Raw genomic sequence first — 19,097 nt, forward strand, 5'->3', positions numbered from 1 at the left:
AGGTGAGGTGAGAAGGAACTGGGAGGATTTGGAAGAAGGGAAACCATGATTAGAGTATACTATATAAAAAACCCTATTTTTAATAAAAGAAAGGAATGACTTTTTAAAATTATTGATTGATTGATTGATTCATTCATTCTGTTTATATGTGTGCGTATAAACACACCATGGCACTTGGATGGATGCTAGAGGACAACTCAGGGGGAATGAGTTTTCTTCTTTCACCAAGTGGGTCCCAGGTATTGAACTCAGCTCATCAGGCATAACACACCAGCTGAGCCATCTCCCTAGCTAAGAATGAATTTGATGTGACTTACAACAGGTCAAATAAATCAAAGACAGGGTAAATATAAGGACTAGAATGTGTTAACCTTTAAGAAGTTAAACATAGATATAAGTCTTTGTAGAATTGCATTAGATTAGTTTCTTGGCTATGATTCTCAAAGCATAAACAATCAAAAATTAACACAAATAGATGGTCAGTAAGCACATGAAAGACATACTTATCATCTTTAGTCATGAGGGAAATGCAAAACAAACTCACAAGTGAGATACACTTCATACTCACCAGGATAGTTATGGTTTTTAAATACAGATGATAGTTAAGTGGTGCCAAGGATTATCCTGTATTGTAAATAACATGTACAATCACCAGAAAACACATTTTGTCAGCTCCTCAAAATACCAAATATCGCCGGGCGGTGGTGGCGCACGCCTTTAATCCCAGCACTTGGGAGGCAGAGGCAGGCGGATGTCTGTGAGTTCGAGACCAGCCTGGTCTACAAGAGCTAGTTCCAGGACAGGCTCCAAAACCACAGAGAAACCCTGTCTCGAAAAACCAAAAAAAAAAAAAAAAAAAAAAAACAAAAAAAAAACAAAAAAAAAAAAAAAAAAAAAACCAAATATCAAGTTCCATTTGATTCTAAAAGTCTACTAGAGATATACCAAGAGAAAGAAAAACCAAGTACACATGAACTTGTGTATGAACGTTCAGAACAACTTTATTAGTTCTCAAAAAGTGCAAACAAATGTCTAAAAGCTGATGTAAGAACAAAGTGCTATATGTGCATTCACAAAATGGATTATCCAAACAAAACAGATACAACAGCTGATATATTACATGTACAGACCATAAAAGCACAATTAGTAAAAGAAGCTGAACACGAAAGGATAACCATCACACAATTCTACTTATATGTGCGCCACCATAGCCAGTTCAAAGGGACAAAATTTTAAGAAAAAGCCCCAAAGCTGCTGATTAGCTGCTCATAGCTGAACAGATCACGGCTACTGTTAGCTGTAACAAATATGCTCAAGGGTTAGAGTGGTGATTACCTGAACTGTGTGGTGCAAATACTGACAATTACTGAGCTGTGCACTTTAAAATGGTGAATCTGCCGCCACCCCAATCCATCAATGCCTGAGGCAGGTGGGAGAGCTGGCCTGTCTGCCACCAGCCACATCACTCATGAGAGCAGGCCCTGCACCTCGCGAGGGCAGCACAAGAGTCAACCCCATTGGTCGAGGTAAGGGTAATCCAGCCCTAAAGTTGTGAGCATTGTAGAGCTGTCCCTATTGCCCTCTATCATGTGCCATCATGGGTTGCGGAGAGATGCCTCCCCCACTCCATTAACTTCTGAGGCTGGTGGGAAAGCTTGTCCTGAGGTCATAAGGTTGGGAGAGCAGTCCCTGCACCTCATCAGTTCCAACTCTTGAGAGAGTAGCCCCTACTGCACAACTGGGCAGCACTGTAGAGCTGACCCTGAAGGTGTAGGTGTGGGACGACCAGACTCTGAGGACATGAAAGCAGAAGAACTGGTCCCACCCCTTGCTCATGACAGCAAGGGGTAAACTCACCAGGGCTATGTAGGAGAGCCCACACTAGTGGTGAGACAAGGGAGAGCTGGGGGGCTAACCAACCCTGCAACTACCCAGGCCCAGCAACAGGGTTATGTGTTGGTCTACCCCAATATCCACCCCATCTGTGATCTGTTCGAACACATGATGGCACTGGTGCTGCAGGATCTCTGACACAAGGCAACACGACAACAGGATAACCAAGAGGAGTTCCAGTACTGATAATGTCACAGAAATCAAAGGCTTTGCAATGACACTTTGCAATGAACACTTGCAAGTAAAGTGATGTGGGATGCCCCTCTGTATGCTATGAATGTTTTATTACCATTTGTTAATAAATAGGCTGCTTTGGTCTATGGCAGGGCAGAATAGAGCTAGGTGGGAAATCCAAGCAGAGAGTGTGAGGGAGAAAGCAGGCCGAGTAGGAAAGATGCCAGCAGCTGCCAAAGGAGTAAGATGCCAGAGCATTAATGGTAAGTCAAGGGCACGTGGCAATACATAGATTAGAAATGGGTTAATTTATATGTAAGGACTAGTCAATAAGAAGTCGGAGCCCCCAGCCACCATATGGTGGCTCACAACTATCTGTAATAAGATCTGGTGCCCTCATTTGGCCTGTAGGCATTTATGCAGGTAGAACACTGTATATATAATAAATAAACAAAACAAAGAAGTCTGAGCCATTGGTCAAGCAATTATAATCAATTATAATCAATATTAAGCCTATGAGTAATTACTTATAAGTGGCTGCAGGGGCCAGCAGGTGGGAAGAAACCAGTCCAGTGGGACCAGACTGGACAGAGAAAATCTTCTGGCTAGAATAAAATACAGATTAAAAACCCTTTTATCCATAAGGGTTTACGAATGACTCATTGTGTCACTATAGCTTCCATGATGATTAATTTTTCCCTTCTCTCTTTTTCTTTTCCTTTTTTGTCTTAAATTTTATTTTATTTTATTTTGTGGGGGAGGTTTCAAGGCCAGAGGATGAATACAAAGGGTTCTTTTCCTTTTTTGTCTTAAATTTTATTTTATTTTATTTTGTGGGGGAGGTTGCAAGGCCAGAGGATGAATACAAAGGGATAAAGAAATGAATGGGATAGACATGTTTCCTGTGAGTTCGAGGCCAGCCTGGTCTACAAGAGCTAGTTCCAGGACAGGCTCCAAAACCACAGAGAAACCCTGTCTCGAAAAACAAAAAAACAAAAAAACAAAACAAAACAAAAAAAAAAAACAAAAAAAAAGACACAAAGAATAAATAAAAAGAAGAGGGAAATGGTGCCTTTACTGTTCATAAATAAGTATCAACAAACCCCTCAAATTAAAAATTTGTAGGTGCTGCAAAGTCCAAACAAAAAATAAGCTGAAAACATTAATTGAAAAACCTGAACATCTAATTTGGGCAAGAAACATAGGGAACTTAACTATCATTTCAATTAAGAAAAGCCGCCTACAATCCTCTGACAATAAATGCTATTTGTTGTTAATTAGCACTTACCTATCATTTTGGAAAGTTCTCTAAAATCTAATACTTAATACAGATAATCCTATATTAACAAGCAATTTGTGCTTATCACTAAAGTGTGAGCCAAGCAGCTGTATGAGAGTCTAAAACAAAGCATCAAGAAATACTCACAACAATATAGTGAGTTAAGTGAGAATGCCACAACATGGGTAGCATTAGTCTAAATTACAGAAAAAGCACGCATATAAAGATAGATACATACTGGCCCGGGTCTGAAAAAGCATGGGATAAAACCGCACTCGCTGAACATAGCGGACAATGAGGACTACTGAGAACTCAAGAACAATGGCAATGGGTTTTTGATCCTACTGCACGCACTGGCTTTGTGGGAGCCTAGGCAGTTTGGATGCTCACCTTACTAGACCTGGATGGAGGTGGGTGGTCCTTGGACTTCCCACAGGGCAGGGAACCCTGATTGCTCTTTGGGCTGATGAGGGAGGGGGACTTGATGGGGGGAAGGGGAGGGAAATGGGAGGCAGTGGCGGGGAGGAGGCAGAAATCTTAAAGAAAGGAAGGAAGGAGGGAGGGAGGGAGGGAGGGAGGGAGGGAGGGAGGGAGGGAGGGAGGGAGGGAGGGAAGGAAGGAAGGAAGGAAGGAAGGAAGGAAGGAAGGAAGGAAGGAAGGAAGGAAGGAAGGAAGGAAGGAAGGAAGGAAGGAAGGGATGCATTAAAATATATAAAAGTGAATAAAGAAAAAGAAAAGGAAAAAAAGACAGATACAACATTTCAAGAAATGCTTCTGGGATCCTGAAAGCTCACAGAAATAAATTTAAAGCTATGCAATTTTAAGTAAGCAACTTTCTCAGGAAAAGCTTACCTAAGCTAACCTTAATGAACATACTTTCAAAGAAAAGTCTTAAATGTTACATATAAATACCATGTGCCCCCCAGGAGAACCTTACCCAGAACACTTAATGTAGCAACAGAGTGCTAACAATGAAACATTCAAGAGAAGAAATGGCTGCTAAAGGCTCATAGAACCACTCCAAGATGTTTCAGCTTTTTTCTGCCCCCACATCACATCAATCTTCAGATCATAAGCCTCTAATGGTCAACTGCTAAAAAGTAACATAATACTTTCACCATTTGTCTATGTCCAAGTCACAGTTCTGAATTAAAGACAGAAAATGTAAGAACACAAATGCAGCTCTGCTTCAAAAAAGAAAACTAGCTTTTAGATGATTACCTTCCAAGAAAATGGAAACCTTGTTATGTTCTTCTCACCGCTATACCTAACATATCTTTCCCTTTTCATTCAATCTGTCAGCCCAAGCCACTCAATTTTTAAAATTGTATTTATTTGTTTATTCATTCAATGGGGAGGGGGGGCATGCTCTGGTGTTCCTGTGGAGGTTAGAGGACAAATTGCAGGAATAGGTTCTCTCCTTCCATCATGTGGGTCCAGGGAATTAAACTCAGGTTATCAGGTATGACTGTAGGCACAGTTACCTATTAAGCCATCTCCTTGTTTTGAAAAAATTAATAATGAATATTCATTTTTGCTGTTAATTCTATTTTTAATATTTAAAAGGATAAAAATCAAAACCACATCCAAAAATGTAATTATAAAAAGGATCACATATTATACTAGAAACTAAACATACTTAGCAACACAGAGAGGGGTAAATTATACAATGAAATGTATAAAGAAGCATTTAATGACTTGGTAAGTGTATAGATTAGATCATTAAATTAAAAAGTAGGCTCCAAAGACAACAAAATGAATTTTGTTCATTCACAACAGAAGCTGAGAGTGGTAGTATAAATATGCCTACAGCACTCAGCAGGTGAAGGCAGGACGACCAGAAGCTTAAGGCCACTACACTTACATAGGTTAAAGGCTAATCTGGGCTACATTTAACTCATTAAAGATTTTAAAATAGCAAGTATTCAATACTAACTTGCCAAATCAATGTTAATTATTTTATTCAGCCGTCTCAAGAGGTCAGGAACTAATAACACGAAAGGAAACTTGTCCAACATACAATGCATTTTACTATTTTTATATTACTTCAACACTGATTTTTAAGTAACTTTCAATTTTTCTTCAAACAGGATCAGTTTACTTTTTATATATAAAGAATTGTGTGCTTGCCCCTTTAAGACAGTGGTCACTTTCAAGTAGTCAGACTGCAGAGAACAGGCCATTCTTCCCTTGCAGGCTCTTCCTAATACAGAATTAAGAAAGCTCTTTGTCCTGTATCCTAACAGCAGCCCCCGATTTATGTTACTAACCAGGCCCTGGCTCTTCCATGATCCTGTTCACATACTCTATGTTGAAACAAATCATGTGATGTGAAATTTCCCGCCAGACCCTACAAAACTTACATTAAAAAGTCTAATACTTTCCCCTCTCTTCCCTCCTATTTTCTCTTGTCCTTTATGAAGCTTCTTGCCAGACTTTCAAATGGAGCTTCTGTTTTCATTTAAGACCCTCATCATGTTTTGGCCTTTCTCATATATTGTGCCGTTTAATGTTTAATGCTTTGCTTCCCACCATGAGGCCCCATCACAGCCTGGAGGCCCTTTCTCCAAATAATCCTCATTCCTGAAAGAAATCATATATTAGCTTTCTCTTTCCCTGGACTGACTGCTGTTGTTTTATCATTATTTCTTTATTATTATATTTAACATATAACAGATGCAAAATAAAATTCTGGTGGACTTTATAATCCTGGTGTATCTTTGTATTTTTAATTTAAAATACAGTAGAGTCTAATAAGATCACCTCATTCCCCATAGGACTAGAGATGTTTAGTAGAGTAGAACTTAAAAGATACTCGATCATAAAGCAGTGTAAGGACGAAAGAAAGATGGCTTCAGGATGCAGCTTCCAGGCAAAGGGTGCCATATGAGGGTGAAACTTTTGAGATGATGTAGCTGTTTCAGGACGTCTGTAAGTACTTCTCACCTCAGCGTGTAAGCAAGCCCTTTAAGCTCATTATTCTCAACAAGCTGGACTTTGGTATGTGGTTAGTACCCAATTGGAGTAGACAGATACTTGTGTCTCCCCAGAAAAATTCAACACAGACAAATCACATAAACTGACTTTCACATTGGAACATAAAAGACACATTCATTTCTTACCAAATACCTGAAGACATAAATACATAATGAAGGAAAGGCATGTAAACTCTATTGGGGCTGGTGAGATGGCTTGGGTGTTAAAGATGCTTGCCATGGAAAAATGGAGACCTGAATTCATCCTCAGAATCAGTACACAGGTGGAAGAAAGGGCCAACTCTATAAAGTTCTCCTCTGTTCTCAACAGGCATGCTGTGGCATGTGCTCATGCATACATACACATACTAAATAAATTTAAAAATAAATCTTACAAGAAATCAGGATTTAATATCTCTGAAATTTGCAACAAAGTCAAATGAGACTAAAATGAAAGCCTAGAGTTCTGGTTCTTAACCTGTGAGTCGTAGCCTCAAGTCTTAACCTGTAAGTCAAAAGACCCTTTCACATGGGTTGCATAACAGATATCCCGCATATCAAATATTTGCATTATGATTCATAATAGTAGCAAAATTACAACTACGAAGTAGCAACAAAATAATTTTATAGTGTATGGGGGTAAGGTTACCACATGAGAAACTGTATTAAAGGGTTGCAGCATTAATAAAGTTGAGAACCACTGACCTAGATAGTTTAATGGTCAGCACTTCAAACTAACTCTAAGCCATTCAAACTGAAACAATGATATTTCTATTATAATGACAAAGATAAACTATTAAGCATTTACTTAATAGTAGAATTTATAAAAATCCATCCATAAAACATGACAAAGTAAGTGCTATACCATTTCAACCTACTGGGATAACTGAAGAATGAGGCTTAAAGGGCGTCTCCAAATTTAAGTTTACCAGACTTGAGAATCAAGCTCACACCTGTACATGTACTTATTTATTACCCCATGTGTTGCAGTGAGTTCTCGCCATGAAAAAAATCTGACAAACTATGTTATATAATGTCAGTAGAGTAAGAAAGTTGGTCGGGAGCTTATAAACCATTCTTAATGAGTAACAATATTAAACAGTTACTAAGTGTGCTTTAAAAGTAAAAATATGGTAAGAAGACTGTTCATAGTTATATTCTTGATGAAATATCATATTCCATCTTGACATTTACCCAGATTTACATACATATAGGGCACTGGGTTTTCCAGTGCGAGGGAAGAAGAAAGTAACTTCTCTGATGAACCAGCTTTATCACATTTTTAAGTATATTTTAGGATTTGAAACATTGAAGACATTATGCTAAATCAAATAAGCTAGTAGTGAAAGAGAGAATAATAATTCCAGGTACATGTGATATCTAATTATAATAGTAGTCTAATTTATAGAAGCAGAATGGTGTAAAGTTTACAAGGGGCTTAGGAAATGGAATGTTTAATCAGAACAGTGTTTTAATAAAGATGAAAAAGTAAGGAAGATCTTTCAAAAATGTAAATATGTTCAATACTAATTATCCACACACTTACAATTGTTCAGATGGTATTTAAAAGGGTTTTGAGAATGAAAGATTAATAGATCTTCAAGAGCCAGGATGCACCTCACTGACAGACTATGTGCAGCTCTCAATGTAATCCACAGAACTAACAATAGTAACTAACAAAGATATATGCCAGAATAAGTCTTTTTGTGTTGCCCAATAAAATAGTCAGAAGCCACAAGTGAATATTAAGATTTCTGTTCACATAAAAGTTGAGAGTTTCCTCCCTTATACTAGCTAGCTTCATTTCTGAACTAAACAACAAATGCAACAGACACAAAATATTTTCATACTCATAGCAAATCTACTAAAACAGGTTCACAGTGTGCATAAATGACACTAATACATATGGATTCAATTCAAATTTGGATTGTGATAAAGGTGACATTTCAAATCAGTAAGTTAAGAATTATTGAGTAAACAGCATTGACTAGTTATTAGGACCAGAGAAATAAAACTAAATATGCGTTAACAACTTTCCCAGCCCTCTGAGAAAATGTCTCACTATATATTAATATTCAGAAAACCTGTTTCAACCTTGCTATCTAGGCAAAGCTGGCTGTGCACTCCTGGCTTCACTGATATTGTAAGGATGCACCATTACCATGGATAATCTACATTTCAGCTCTAATTTAGAGACTTGGGAATAAACTTAAACCAAATTTATTAATTTTTTGGGAGGTAAGATTCATTCAGTCTCACAGTTTCAGAGAGGTCAATTCATCAAGACAGGGAAACCATGGTAGAACAGAGAAGTTCACTACACTGAGTCAGAAAGAAACACTACAGAAGTGTAGAAGGCCCTAGGTTCAATACCAGCACCATAAGAAAAAGTCAGACAAATTTAAAAACTATAGACCTAAAAAGTACAATGTGAAAAAACTAAAAGTATTAGCATGTAATTCTAATTAAAAAGGGGCTTCATAGCCATGTTGGCTACAATCCCTGAGTTTAGAAGCTGAGACAGAAGGATCCAAGTTAAAGGCTAGCCTGACCTACACAGTGAGTTAAAAATAAAAGTAAAAGAAACAAAACAGATAGAGAATTCTAATGAGAATATAAACTGAAAAAAACAATAATGGAAGCCTTATTTAAAAGAAAATTAAAGTTTTCAAATGTAAAAGCAAAGCAAACAAACAAGTATACTTTAGATGAATAAAGACAGAAAAACAGAAAAGAAAATGAGAGGAAAGGTTTCTATTTCTTTAATTGTAAAGAATAATTCAGTGGGAAAAAGAAAAATTGAGAAGTGACAAGTGATGAGAAGTCAGTCTAGTCATTTCCTATTTACACTTTTAGGAATGACCAAAAAAATGAAGAAATATTATTACTGACTCTTGAATTGACTTTACAACAGTCAGAAGGGTAAAAACCTTCCTAGCCTGATAGCGTTGATTCAGGCATAAATAAAACACAGTAGGCAAAGTGATAGTTGACAGAGCAGAAAAAGGTGAGGTAGACAGGAGTTCATTACGCTGCTCTCTACCTTTGTGTATACCTGAATATTTCTAGTAAAAAATTTTTTTTCAGATACGGATTTTTTTTGTTTTGTTTTGTTTTTGTTTTTGTTTTTGTTTTTCGAGACAGGGTTTCTCTGTGGTTTTGGAGCCTGTCCTGGAACTAGCTCTTGTAGACCAGGCTGGTCTCGAACTCACAGAGATCCGCCTGCCTCTGCCTCCCAAGTGCTGGGTTTAAAGGCGTGCGCCACCACCGCCCAGCTCAGATACGGATATTTTTTAACCCAACCAAGTATTTCCAGAACTTCACTTACACAACAATTTAAGTAAAAGGAAATCCTAAGAAACACTGAAAGCAAAGGCCTGAAAATGACCTGAGTATTTATTGGAAAGTGGTTGAATAAATTATGGTTCATTTAAATGCAGTACTGTCATATAACTATGTTAAAAGATTTTAGGATATAAGGGTACATGTTTGTAATTCCAACATTCCTAAGGAGAAATGGGAGGTGGAGATGGGATTATCACCTGGAATCTTGCAGGCCAGATAACCTGAAGTGAGCAATACAGCAACAAAAACAAGAAAAGACCATGCCTTGAGAAAACAGAAAATGGGAACTGAGGCTTGCCGGCTGTTTTCTGATCTCCATATGTGCAATTTGGCAAGAGTGTGTATAATCCACTCTCACACACAAATGTGCACAAAATAATTAAAATTCTAAAAATGGTATTTAGGAAATAATAAAAGAATCATCAAGCCATATAAACACATTTTGTGCTCAGGTGCAGGGGCAGATGCAGTCTTAGTAGTGGGGGATTATATAAAAATATTAGAAGGGGCCTAGAGTTGAAGTCCTTAAGAGTATATACTGCTCTTGCAGAAGAACCAAGTTCAGTTTCTAGTACCCATCTCAGATGGCTCAAAACCACATGTCACTCAAGCCCAGAGGATCTAACACGCTCTGTCCACTGTAGTCATCTATTTTCACAGGTGTACACTCGCACGCGCGCGCGCACACACAGAAACGCGCACGCGTGCAGACTAAAAATAAATGTTTGCAAATGTTAGAATACAGAGCTTTTAAAAATGGAAATGGTGATATTCAGTATACCTGGAGATAGTGACTAGAAAGAAAAACAGTATGTAAGAATCGAGTTGAAAAAAACTGGCAAAATCTACTTTATAAAACTGTCAAAGAAGAATTTGTTTGGCGGCATGTAGAGCAGGATAGACTATTTCAACGCCTCGTGTCTTTTGTTTTCTTTTTTGGCTTACTTTCTGGACATTAAAAAAAAAAATTACAAGCACAATTATCAGTACCTCATTTCCTGATTCTAGTGATCTCTTCTTCCGTGGTCCAATAGCTGCAAGAGCTGTGAGATTAGCATCTCTGTATTGGATCTGGGCGAGCTCCAATTGCTGCAACTAGAAGATGGGGGAGAAAAGAAAGTCCATGTTTACACAGATGCTCAGGGAAAAAGAAACTATCATTAAACCAGTTTCTGTATTTATTCCCAAATAAAATTATATAATAAAATGAATACTGACTCCCTTGCAGCCAAGGGCACATTCCTGATGTCTTGACTCCACTAACTCATAGTCCCTAATCTTTACAAAGAAGAGACAAAGTTCAGGGAAGAGGAATTGTAGACAGAAGAAGAGGAAATCAAACAGAGCTTATACATTACAGAGCTCATTCTAGTATGTTGTATGATTTACAAACTACTCTCTTAACTTTCACAAACACACGAAAGGGTATTCACTGACTGTTCAAACAAAAAAAAATTACACAGTGAGGGTCGAAGAGATTAGGACAATTTCATAGAAATCACCCCAAAAAGAGGGAGAACCAGTACTCAGAGATAAATGTTCTCACTACAAACATTTACAAATAAGACTCATGGATTTACTCTGTATTTGTCTTCATGGTAAAAATCTTGAGTGATGTAGTTTAGTCCAGAATGGCCAAAATTACAATGTACAATTTTTCAGTCTTCAGGCAACAGTACAGAAGGTATTCACAAATTATGTCTTATGAAAAAGGATTTCATCAAAGTGATTATGCATAGTTATGTATTTTGATAAAGACAATAAAAATAAAATACCACTGCATAAGCCCCTCAGTTTTACTAGAAGAGAAAAAATGTTCAATTCTCAAGAAAATCTTACTGCTATATAAGGCAAAAATGTTGTTGAGACTGAATGATAGACATACTCCAACAGGATCGAGACAGTTCAGTAAGAAAAACTTACACTGGAAACATTCTTGGGGGGGCGGGGGAATAACCAAAGCTCAAACACATTATAAAAGAAGGATGACAGCTAGACTTCCTAGCCTTCAGAGCTGTGGAAAGCCAAATCCTATAGAATATAAGCTACTCACTAAGGGGCTTTTGATATAGCAGCATAAATATATTTAGACAACAATTAATCCAAGTAGATAAACTAAGAATTATATTCTATTTGCTCCAAAAATCACAGGACTGAAATCCTCTTTAAGCAGTAGGCTTTCTTATAAATATATTGTTTGATAAGGGTTTTCAGAAGTTATATCCTTTGTTGCTGATGACTTTTTAATAAAAACTAAAGTCAAGAGTCTGATGCTGGCACAATCCAGAACTTTTTCTATGTATCAAAAACAAAAAAGATTTTAGTTAATCTACAGCACAAATCAAATAAAAATGTATTTTAAAGGCCTTCCCTATAAAAAGATATGGTATCTTAAAGACAGCCGTATCAAATGAGGACTCACTCCCACCCACTGAAAGAAAGGTTTTTAACCTATGTAAATAATCTTTTACACATACTATTCTAGAAAAATTTCCAAATAAAACCAAGCTAATAAAAATACCTAGAAACTGATCATAATAACACCTTCTCAAAACCAATATAGTTTAGCCAGTACAAAGCAAAGAAACCAGACACTTACAACTGGAACAAGAGGAAGTTCTGGCCATTAATATAGATTTGATAGAACTGTAGTTGAAATTGATGACAACATAAAGCTCAGAAAAAAAGTTCAAGACGACTGTATAATTATCAATGCAGAAAAGTTAAATTATCTATGAAAACAGCTGCAACAACCCCCCCCCCCCCACAACAGAAATCATGGCCAGCAGGCAAGATGGCTTGTGAATGGGTAAGATGCCTGCTGAGCCTCCCACATGGTTAAGAGAACCAGCTTCCCAAGTTGTCTTCTGACCTCCACATGTGAGCTGTGGCTTGAGAGTATGTACACACACACATACTCATATACAAAGAAATGTAAGACAAAACAAAAAACAAAAACAAAATTGAAGCACGATTAATAAAAACTCAGAGAGAAATTGGGATTCAACCTGAAGATCTGAAAAGCAAAGCAGCTAGATACTGGTTTATACCTTGACCTCAGCCCAAAATGGCAATCCTGCCTTCAGAAATCTCAGAATGAGACTGAGACTGGGAGCTGTCTCCTCCCATTTTATAATCCTCTCTAGGGCATGGATTAAAGGTGTGCACCACTGGGATTAAAGGCATGCATCACCCAGTATCTATGGCAACTAGTGGGACTACTGATATTAAAAGTGTGTGTTTACACTGCCTGGCTGTAAGGCTAGCCAGTGGGGGTGTTTTACTCTCTCATCAGGCAAGCTATATTTATTAAAATACAAATGAAATGCCACTACACAAAATCTCCCTGCTTCTAATGAATGCATTCAGCAAAACTACAAGATACAAAGTTCTCACAAACAATAATAATCATCTACCCAAACATCAATGAGAAACAGGTGAAAGCAGACACACGGAAATGAAATACTGGGGGATAAACCAACAAAATAATCACTCAAGAAAAACAAATGAAGAGACATATTGTGTTCATGAATTGCTAATTTGGACATGATAAAAAGTTTTGAAAACCAAGGTTATAGCTCAAAGGCAGAGCACCTATCCAGTATGTGTGAGGCCGGCCGGCCGAGTTTAATCCCTAGAACCCAACTTCCCTACCTTAAGCACCAGAGTTTTCTGCAAATTGACTCAAGGATCTAACATAATTCCAGTAAGTATTCCTGGTGAATAAGAACAAACTGATTAGCGGCCAGGCGATGGTGGCGCACGCCTTTAATCCCAGCACTCGGGAGGCAGAGGCAGGCGAATCTCTGTGAGTTCGAGACCAGCCTGGTCTACAGAGCTAGTTCCAGGACAGGCTCCAAAGCCACAGAGAAACCCTGTCTCGAAAAACCAAAAAAAAAAAAAAAAAAAAAAAAAAAACCAAAAAGAACAAACTGATTTTAAGGTTTATATGGGAGAGAAGAGTTACAATTCAAGAGAGAGTACTTGCTCAGCATACGTGGGAATTACTCAGCACTGCAAAAGTAAGTGCAGCTATGGTCCTCACCAGCGCCCTGGGAGAGCCCCTGGAAGGTGGGTGCTAGGTGAATGACAATAAAGGACTAGAAATCCTGTCAAAAACTGCACATCTGCCTTCCAAGCTTACTCATCTACTTCCTCCTTGGGAATGTCCAATCCCCCATTTTTAAATAAAGTACTTTTCTTTCATTACACACACACAAAATCTGCCCTTAGCACTTGAATGTCTAGCATTATGTTCATTCAAGAAATGGAGGAGTAAGTGGACATTCATTTATAAAGTTTAAAAACATTCAACCTGGACCTGAACTTCAAACGTTATAAAAAAATTAACTCAAGGTATAAAAAGCATACACGTCCATAAAAAGCACAGAGATTCATGAGTTGGGAGTCTCATAAAGACCTCTCAGATATGGTATTTCTAGCCATAAAAGCATTGACAAGCTGATCTTCATCAAAATTAAAATCTTCTGAACTGTGACAAATACATTTAAGAGAATGAAATGCTAGTTTTTATGTCAACTTGACAGAAGCTGGAGTCACTGTGCCACTACCAGACTGGACTGTGGTGCATTTCCTCAACTGGTGATTGATGTGGAGAGCACAAGTAAATACTGGGTGGTGCCACCCCTGGTCTGGTGGTCCTGGGTGCTATAAAAAAGTTGGTTGAACAAGTCATGAAGAATAGCATACAGAATCAAAATTCTCTGTGTATTTTCCATCTTTGTGTGGCTTTATTTTAACCTCTATTTCATTTACTTTTACTTTTAACTTTTTGAGACAGGTTCTCTATATATCTTTGTCCTGGAATAACTCTGCAGCCCTGGCTGTCCTTGAACTCTCAGAGATCCGCACGTCTCTGCCTCCCAGGCATTGGGATTAAAGGTGTGTGCTACCACACCTTGAAGTCACAGAGGTCAATCTCCCTCTGCCTCCCAAGTGTTGGGATTAAAGGTGTGTACTACCACACCCAACTACTTTCTTTCTTCCTTTTTTTTACTTTTAAGAACTTTAACTTTTAGCCTGCATATATTTTAAACACACTGTAAACCATTTAGAAATTTTCTGTCTTTGAATCTCTCTTTACTGTATCTCTCTCTTTTTCTGACCATATGAGCCTTTAAATTACTGAGCAACATGGGTAGGATTAAAGCTGTGGCTTTGCCAGCTAGATCCAGCCCATTCCTTAGCTTTCCAGCCTCGTGGCGGAGTACCGCCTGTAGCTGTGTTTATTGCCGCTGAGAGGATTAGAGCGCTACGAGCAAGGAGGGAAGTGGCCGCTTTTTTAAAGAGAGAGACCACGCCCCAATGGGCTGGTATCTCAGCGGCTATTGGCTGGAGGAGCCGAAGAACCTCTCACAACAATGAAGAGCAAGCCAGTATGTAGCGATCCTCCTCAGTCTCTGGTTCAGTTCCTACATCCAGTTTCCTGTCTTGAGCTCCTACCTCAAATTCCCTACATGGTTATGATGCATAAACTTAAATAAACCCTTTCCTCCCAAGCTGCTGCTTATGGTCATGATCTTAATTTAGTAACAGCAATGAAAAAAAAAAAAAAAACCCTGAGACAGAAATTAGTACCAGGCCATCTGTATTGCTACGACAGATCTGACCTTGTGTTTTACGGAAGATTGTGGAACTTTGGGCTGGAGAAAACAATGAAGCTTAATAGGATGTTGCTGTAGCAGTTTGAAGATAAGAATGCAGAGAGCGCTGCAGACGATGGAGGCCTGGCTTGTGAAGTTTCAGGGAAAAGTGAAGACTTTGCTGGGAACATTTATGTGCCATTCTGAAATCATCTGTAGTTCTGGTCATGGCACTGAAGAATGCGCCATGATTAAGAAGAGACCAGCATCACTGAAGTGAAATCTTTGCTTTAGAAATGAGTAGTGATTAACAAAAGACTAGCACTATTGAAGATTAAATCTGGGAGTGTTTACTCATATATACTGGGGGCTGAGGCTGTATCTCCTGCTGGCAGCCAAACTGCCATCACTAAGATGTAGTAGCCGCCCATGCCTTTAATCCCAGCACTAGAGAGACAGGAGCAGATGAATCTCTGTGATTTCGAGGCCAACCTGATACATACACAAGCTGCTAATCTACAGTGAGTTCCAGGAAAGCCAGAACTACATTGAGAGACCCTGTCTCAGAAAACACACACACGGGGCGGGCGGGGGCGGGCGGACGGACGGGACTGGGACAGGACAACACGACAGGAAGAAAGTAGGAGAGGGAGGGATGGGGGGAGAGAGAGAGAGAGAGAGAGAGAGAGAGAGAGAGAGAGAGAGAGAGAGAGAGAGAGAGAGAGAGAGAGAGAGAGAGAGAGAGAGAGAGAGAATGTTACTCGGATGGTACTGGATTTAAAGCCATGAAGGGGTCATGGAGAGTAGCTAAGGCTTATAAGGCTTGGTACTACGTGGCAGGGCTAGAGTTCCAGAAAAGGCTACCACGGAAGGTAAAGCCCAGCTACAGACTCCCCAGCATTTTGGAGATGCCGGTAACATGGGGCAATCAGCAATGACAACAGCAGCTGTGGAGTGGAGCTGCTCTGAGCCCACAGAGAAGCTGCACATGCTATTAATGGCAGAATCAGAGAGGTATGAATACCAGACATTTGCCAGTGAGTAATTAGCCTGGTTAGAGTTTAGTTTTGCTTTAATTTGACTGTGACTGTGTATGTCACTATTTTTGTTGTTGTTATTTTATAGGCATCCACACTTGAGAGACTCTGAACTTTTAGAGAGATTTTGGGATTTTAGAGACTTGGATATTCAGAGAACACTGTATGTTTGGAAAGATGTTCAATATTTTAGAGAGCCTCTGGACATTTGGGAAGTCTTTGGATACTTTGGAGAAGCTTTGAACTTTGAAAGAGATTTGGGGTATTTTAAAGAGAACTTTAAAGTGTTTGAATTTTTAAAAACTTTGAAACTTTCAAACCTTGGAATATACTTTATATTGTGATGTTAATATGACATCTTGGGGACAAGAAGTCAGAAAAGGTTATGGTTTAACAGTGTCGACTTGTGTGTCAAGCTGACAAGGAGCTAAGTATGTTTGCTAGTTTTATGTCAGTTTGACAGAAGTTTTAGTTATTGTGAAAAAGGGAGCCTTAATTCAGAAAATGCCCCATTGGAATGGACTGTGGGAAAGCCTGTGGTGCATTTTCTTACTTGATGATTGATGTGGGAAGGCCTAACTCACTGTGGGTGGTGCCGCCTGGGCTGGTGATCACGGATGCTCTAAGAAAGCAAACAGGAAGCCAGTAAGTAAGCAGTGATCTTCCACAGCACCTACTTCAATTCCAGTCTCAACTCCCTTCATGACAGATTGTGACTGGAACATGTAAACTGAAAACCTTTTACCCCCAACCTACTTTTGTCTTGGTGTTTTATATATTAATTTTCAAATATTAAAGCTACTTTACACCTCTTTGGTTGATACTATGTTGTGCTGGTCTACCACTCTTTTCTATATGTTGTTAGACTTGACTATTATTATTCTTGATGTCTCCATGGGAGACACTGGATGTCTTGTTCTGAAATACCCTTCTGGTTTTGAATATTAGGTTTATGCTTTCTTGAGAAATAAACTGGAGATATTACTTCTTAGATTTTTTTAAAGAAATGGTATAAAAGTGGTATCAAATCTTAGATAGAATTTACATAGTAAAATGATCTGCACTTGGGTTGTAAGTATTAATTCAATTTACTTAATAACTATAAAACACTTGAAGACTCATGTTCAATTCCCAGCACCCATATGACAACTCACAAATATCTGTAATTCCAAGATCTGACTGCCTCACACAGACATACATGCAGGCAAAATACCAATGCACATAAAATGATTAAAAAAGAATATGCTTTTTAAAACAGTGAATAAAACATTAATTAAATACACACTGGTACAGTTCAAATATGAAATTTTCCTCAAGAGGCTAAGGTATTGACAAGATACCATGGCACTAGGTCAGAAGGATTCGGAAACTTTATGAAGGTGGAACCTAACTCTAGTAAGTTAGCTTGTTTTTTGAGGCTAATCTTGTCCTGAACTTCTCCCTTCTCTGATTTCAGTTTTGCATGGCTAAGCAGCCTCTACCACAAATATACCGCCATTATGATGTTCTTCCTGCTAGGGGTCTAGAACCAACAGATTTTCCATATACTGGAACCTAAATTCAAAAGACCAAAACATTCTTCCTTTCCTACACTGTTTTGTTAAGGTATTTGGTTAAAGCAAAAAGAAGTCAGACTACAACAGATACGGTCACCCTCACTTAAACATAATACTTATGAACTGTTCAGGATAAAAATGTGCTATAGTTATCTTAGTTTATCCTAAATAGCAATCCATTCATCTGCCCCATCCTCCCCCATAGTTCTTCATCCATATAGTCCTGCCTCTCCTTTACTTTTCTTTGTGTCTTGGGGGGGGGGGGCGGTTAAATAAAATATTCAGGGTTAGTCTGAGCCTAACGCTAAGACTGATGGCATAACGTTACCCAAACTGTTCCTTTGGCTCATGGTTGTAAGCCTTTACAGCTCCATCTTTACCTAAGTTATGACTGCCGGTTATAAACAACACACTAAGCTATGCTACATTTAAGTAGAAAAGAACAAAAGTAAGTTCAAAGTGAAGCAACATACCTGAGCACTAGATCCACATGGAACTCACAACTCCTGACTGCTAGCCCACAGCTATTTCTTTTATGAAATGTACATACCTCTTCCAACAAGAGACCACTATGTCTAATATACACAGATCCAACATCTCAAAACTAAGAATTTGTCATCCTTCTGGAGTCTCTACTCTCAGTAAAGGTCTTCTGTAAAAAGATCACTTGAAAAATTTTGTGGTGGCTTTCCTGGTCACCAAAGAAACTTACAGAAGGATCACTGGATGATAATCCAATATTGCCAGTTCAAGATCCTAAATTTCCAATTCCCAGATCACAATGTTATACCTTCAAAAGGGAATAGGAAAATAATAAATTTTAAAACATCCTTCTTTTTCTTCCTAGATCAGTGATCTGTGGGCAATCTGCTGAGCAGCAGCGACAGCAGGAACCTCTGGAAATGCACATTTCTAGGCCCTACCCCACACCTACTCTATCATAAACTTCTTTACCCAGGGACCAGCAACTTGTATTTCAAACACTCCAGATAACATGCATATACATTAGAGTTGGAAAGTCACATCCTGAGACTGTCAGTGCTTTGAATCATCTCTTTCACTGTGATATACACAAGTTCTTTATAACTTGTCATTTTAAGAATGTCTCATCATATATTATTTTGATTTCTACAATAGAACATACATATAATATACTTTTAATAAAAGATCTTTATAATATACTCTTAATAAAAGATTTGATTGCCTTGATCAATATTCCACAAGTCCTTGGCACA

At 38.4% G+C, this 19,097-nt stretch overlaps 1 protein-coding gene across 3 annotated transcripts in view; it reads right to left on the reverse strand.

Annotated features, from left to right (window-relative positions):
* Taf4b (TATA-box binding protein associated factor 4b) overlaps positions 1-19,097 on the reverse strand; it is a 200,642-nt gene that overhangs the window by 105,841 nt on the left and 75,704 nt on the right. For all 3 annotated transcript variants that reach the window (XM_057789330.1, XM_057789332.1, XM_057789331.1), the window contains exon 14: positions 10,657-10,761. In XM_057789330.1, the coding sequence (XP_057645313.1) occupies positions 10,657-10,761 (105 nt within the window). The remainder of the gene's footprint in view (positions 1-10,656; positions 10,762-19,097) is intronic.

Source organism: Chionomys nivalis, chromosome 14 (assembly GCF_950005125.1).
Source record: "Chionomys nivalis chromosome 14, mChiNiv1.1, whole genome shotgun sequence".
NCBI lineage: Eukaryota > Metazoa > Chordata > Mammalia > Rodentia > Cricetidae > Chionomys > Chionomys nivalis.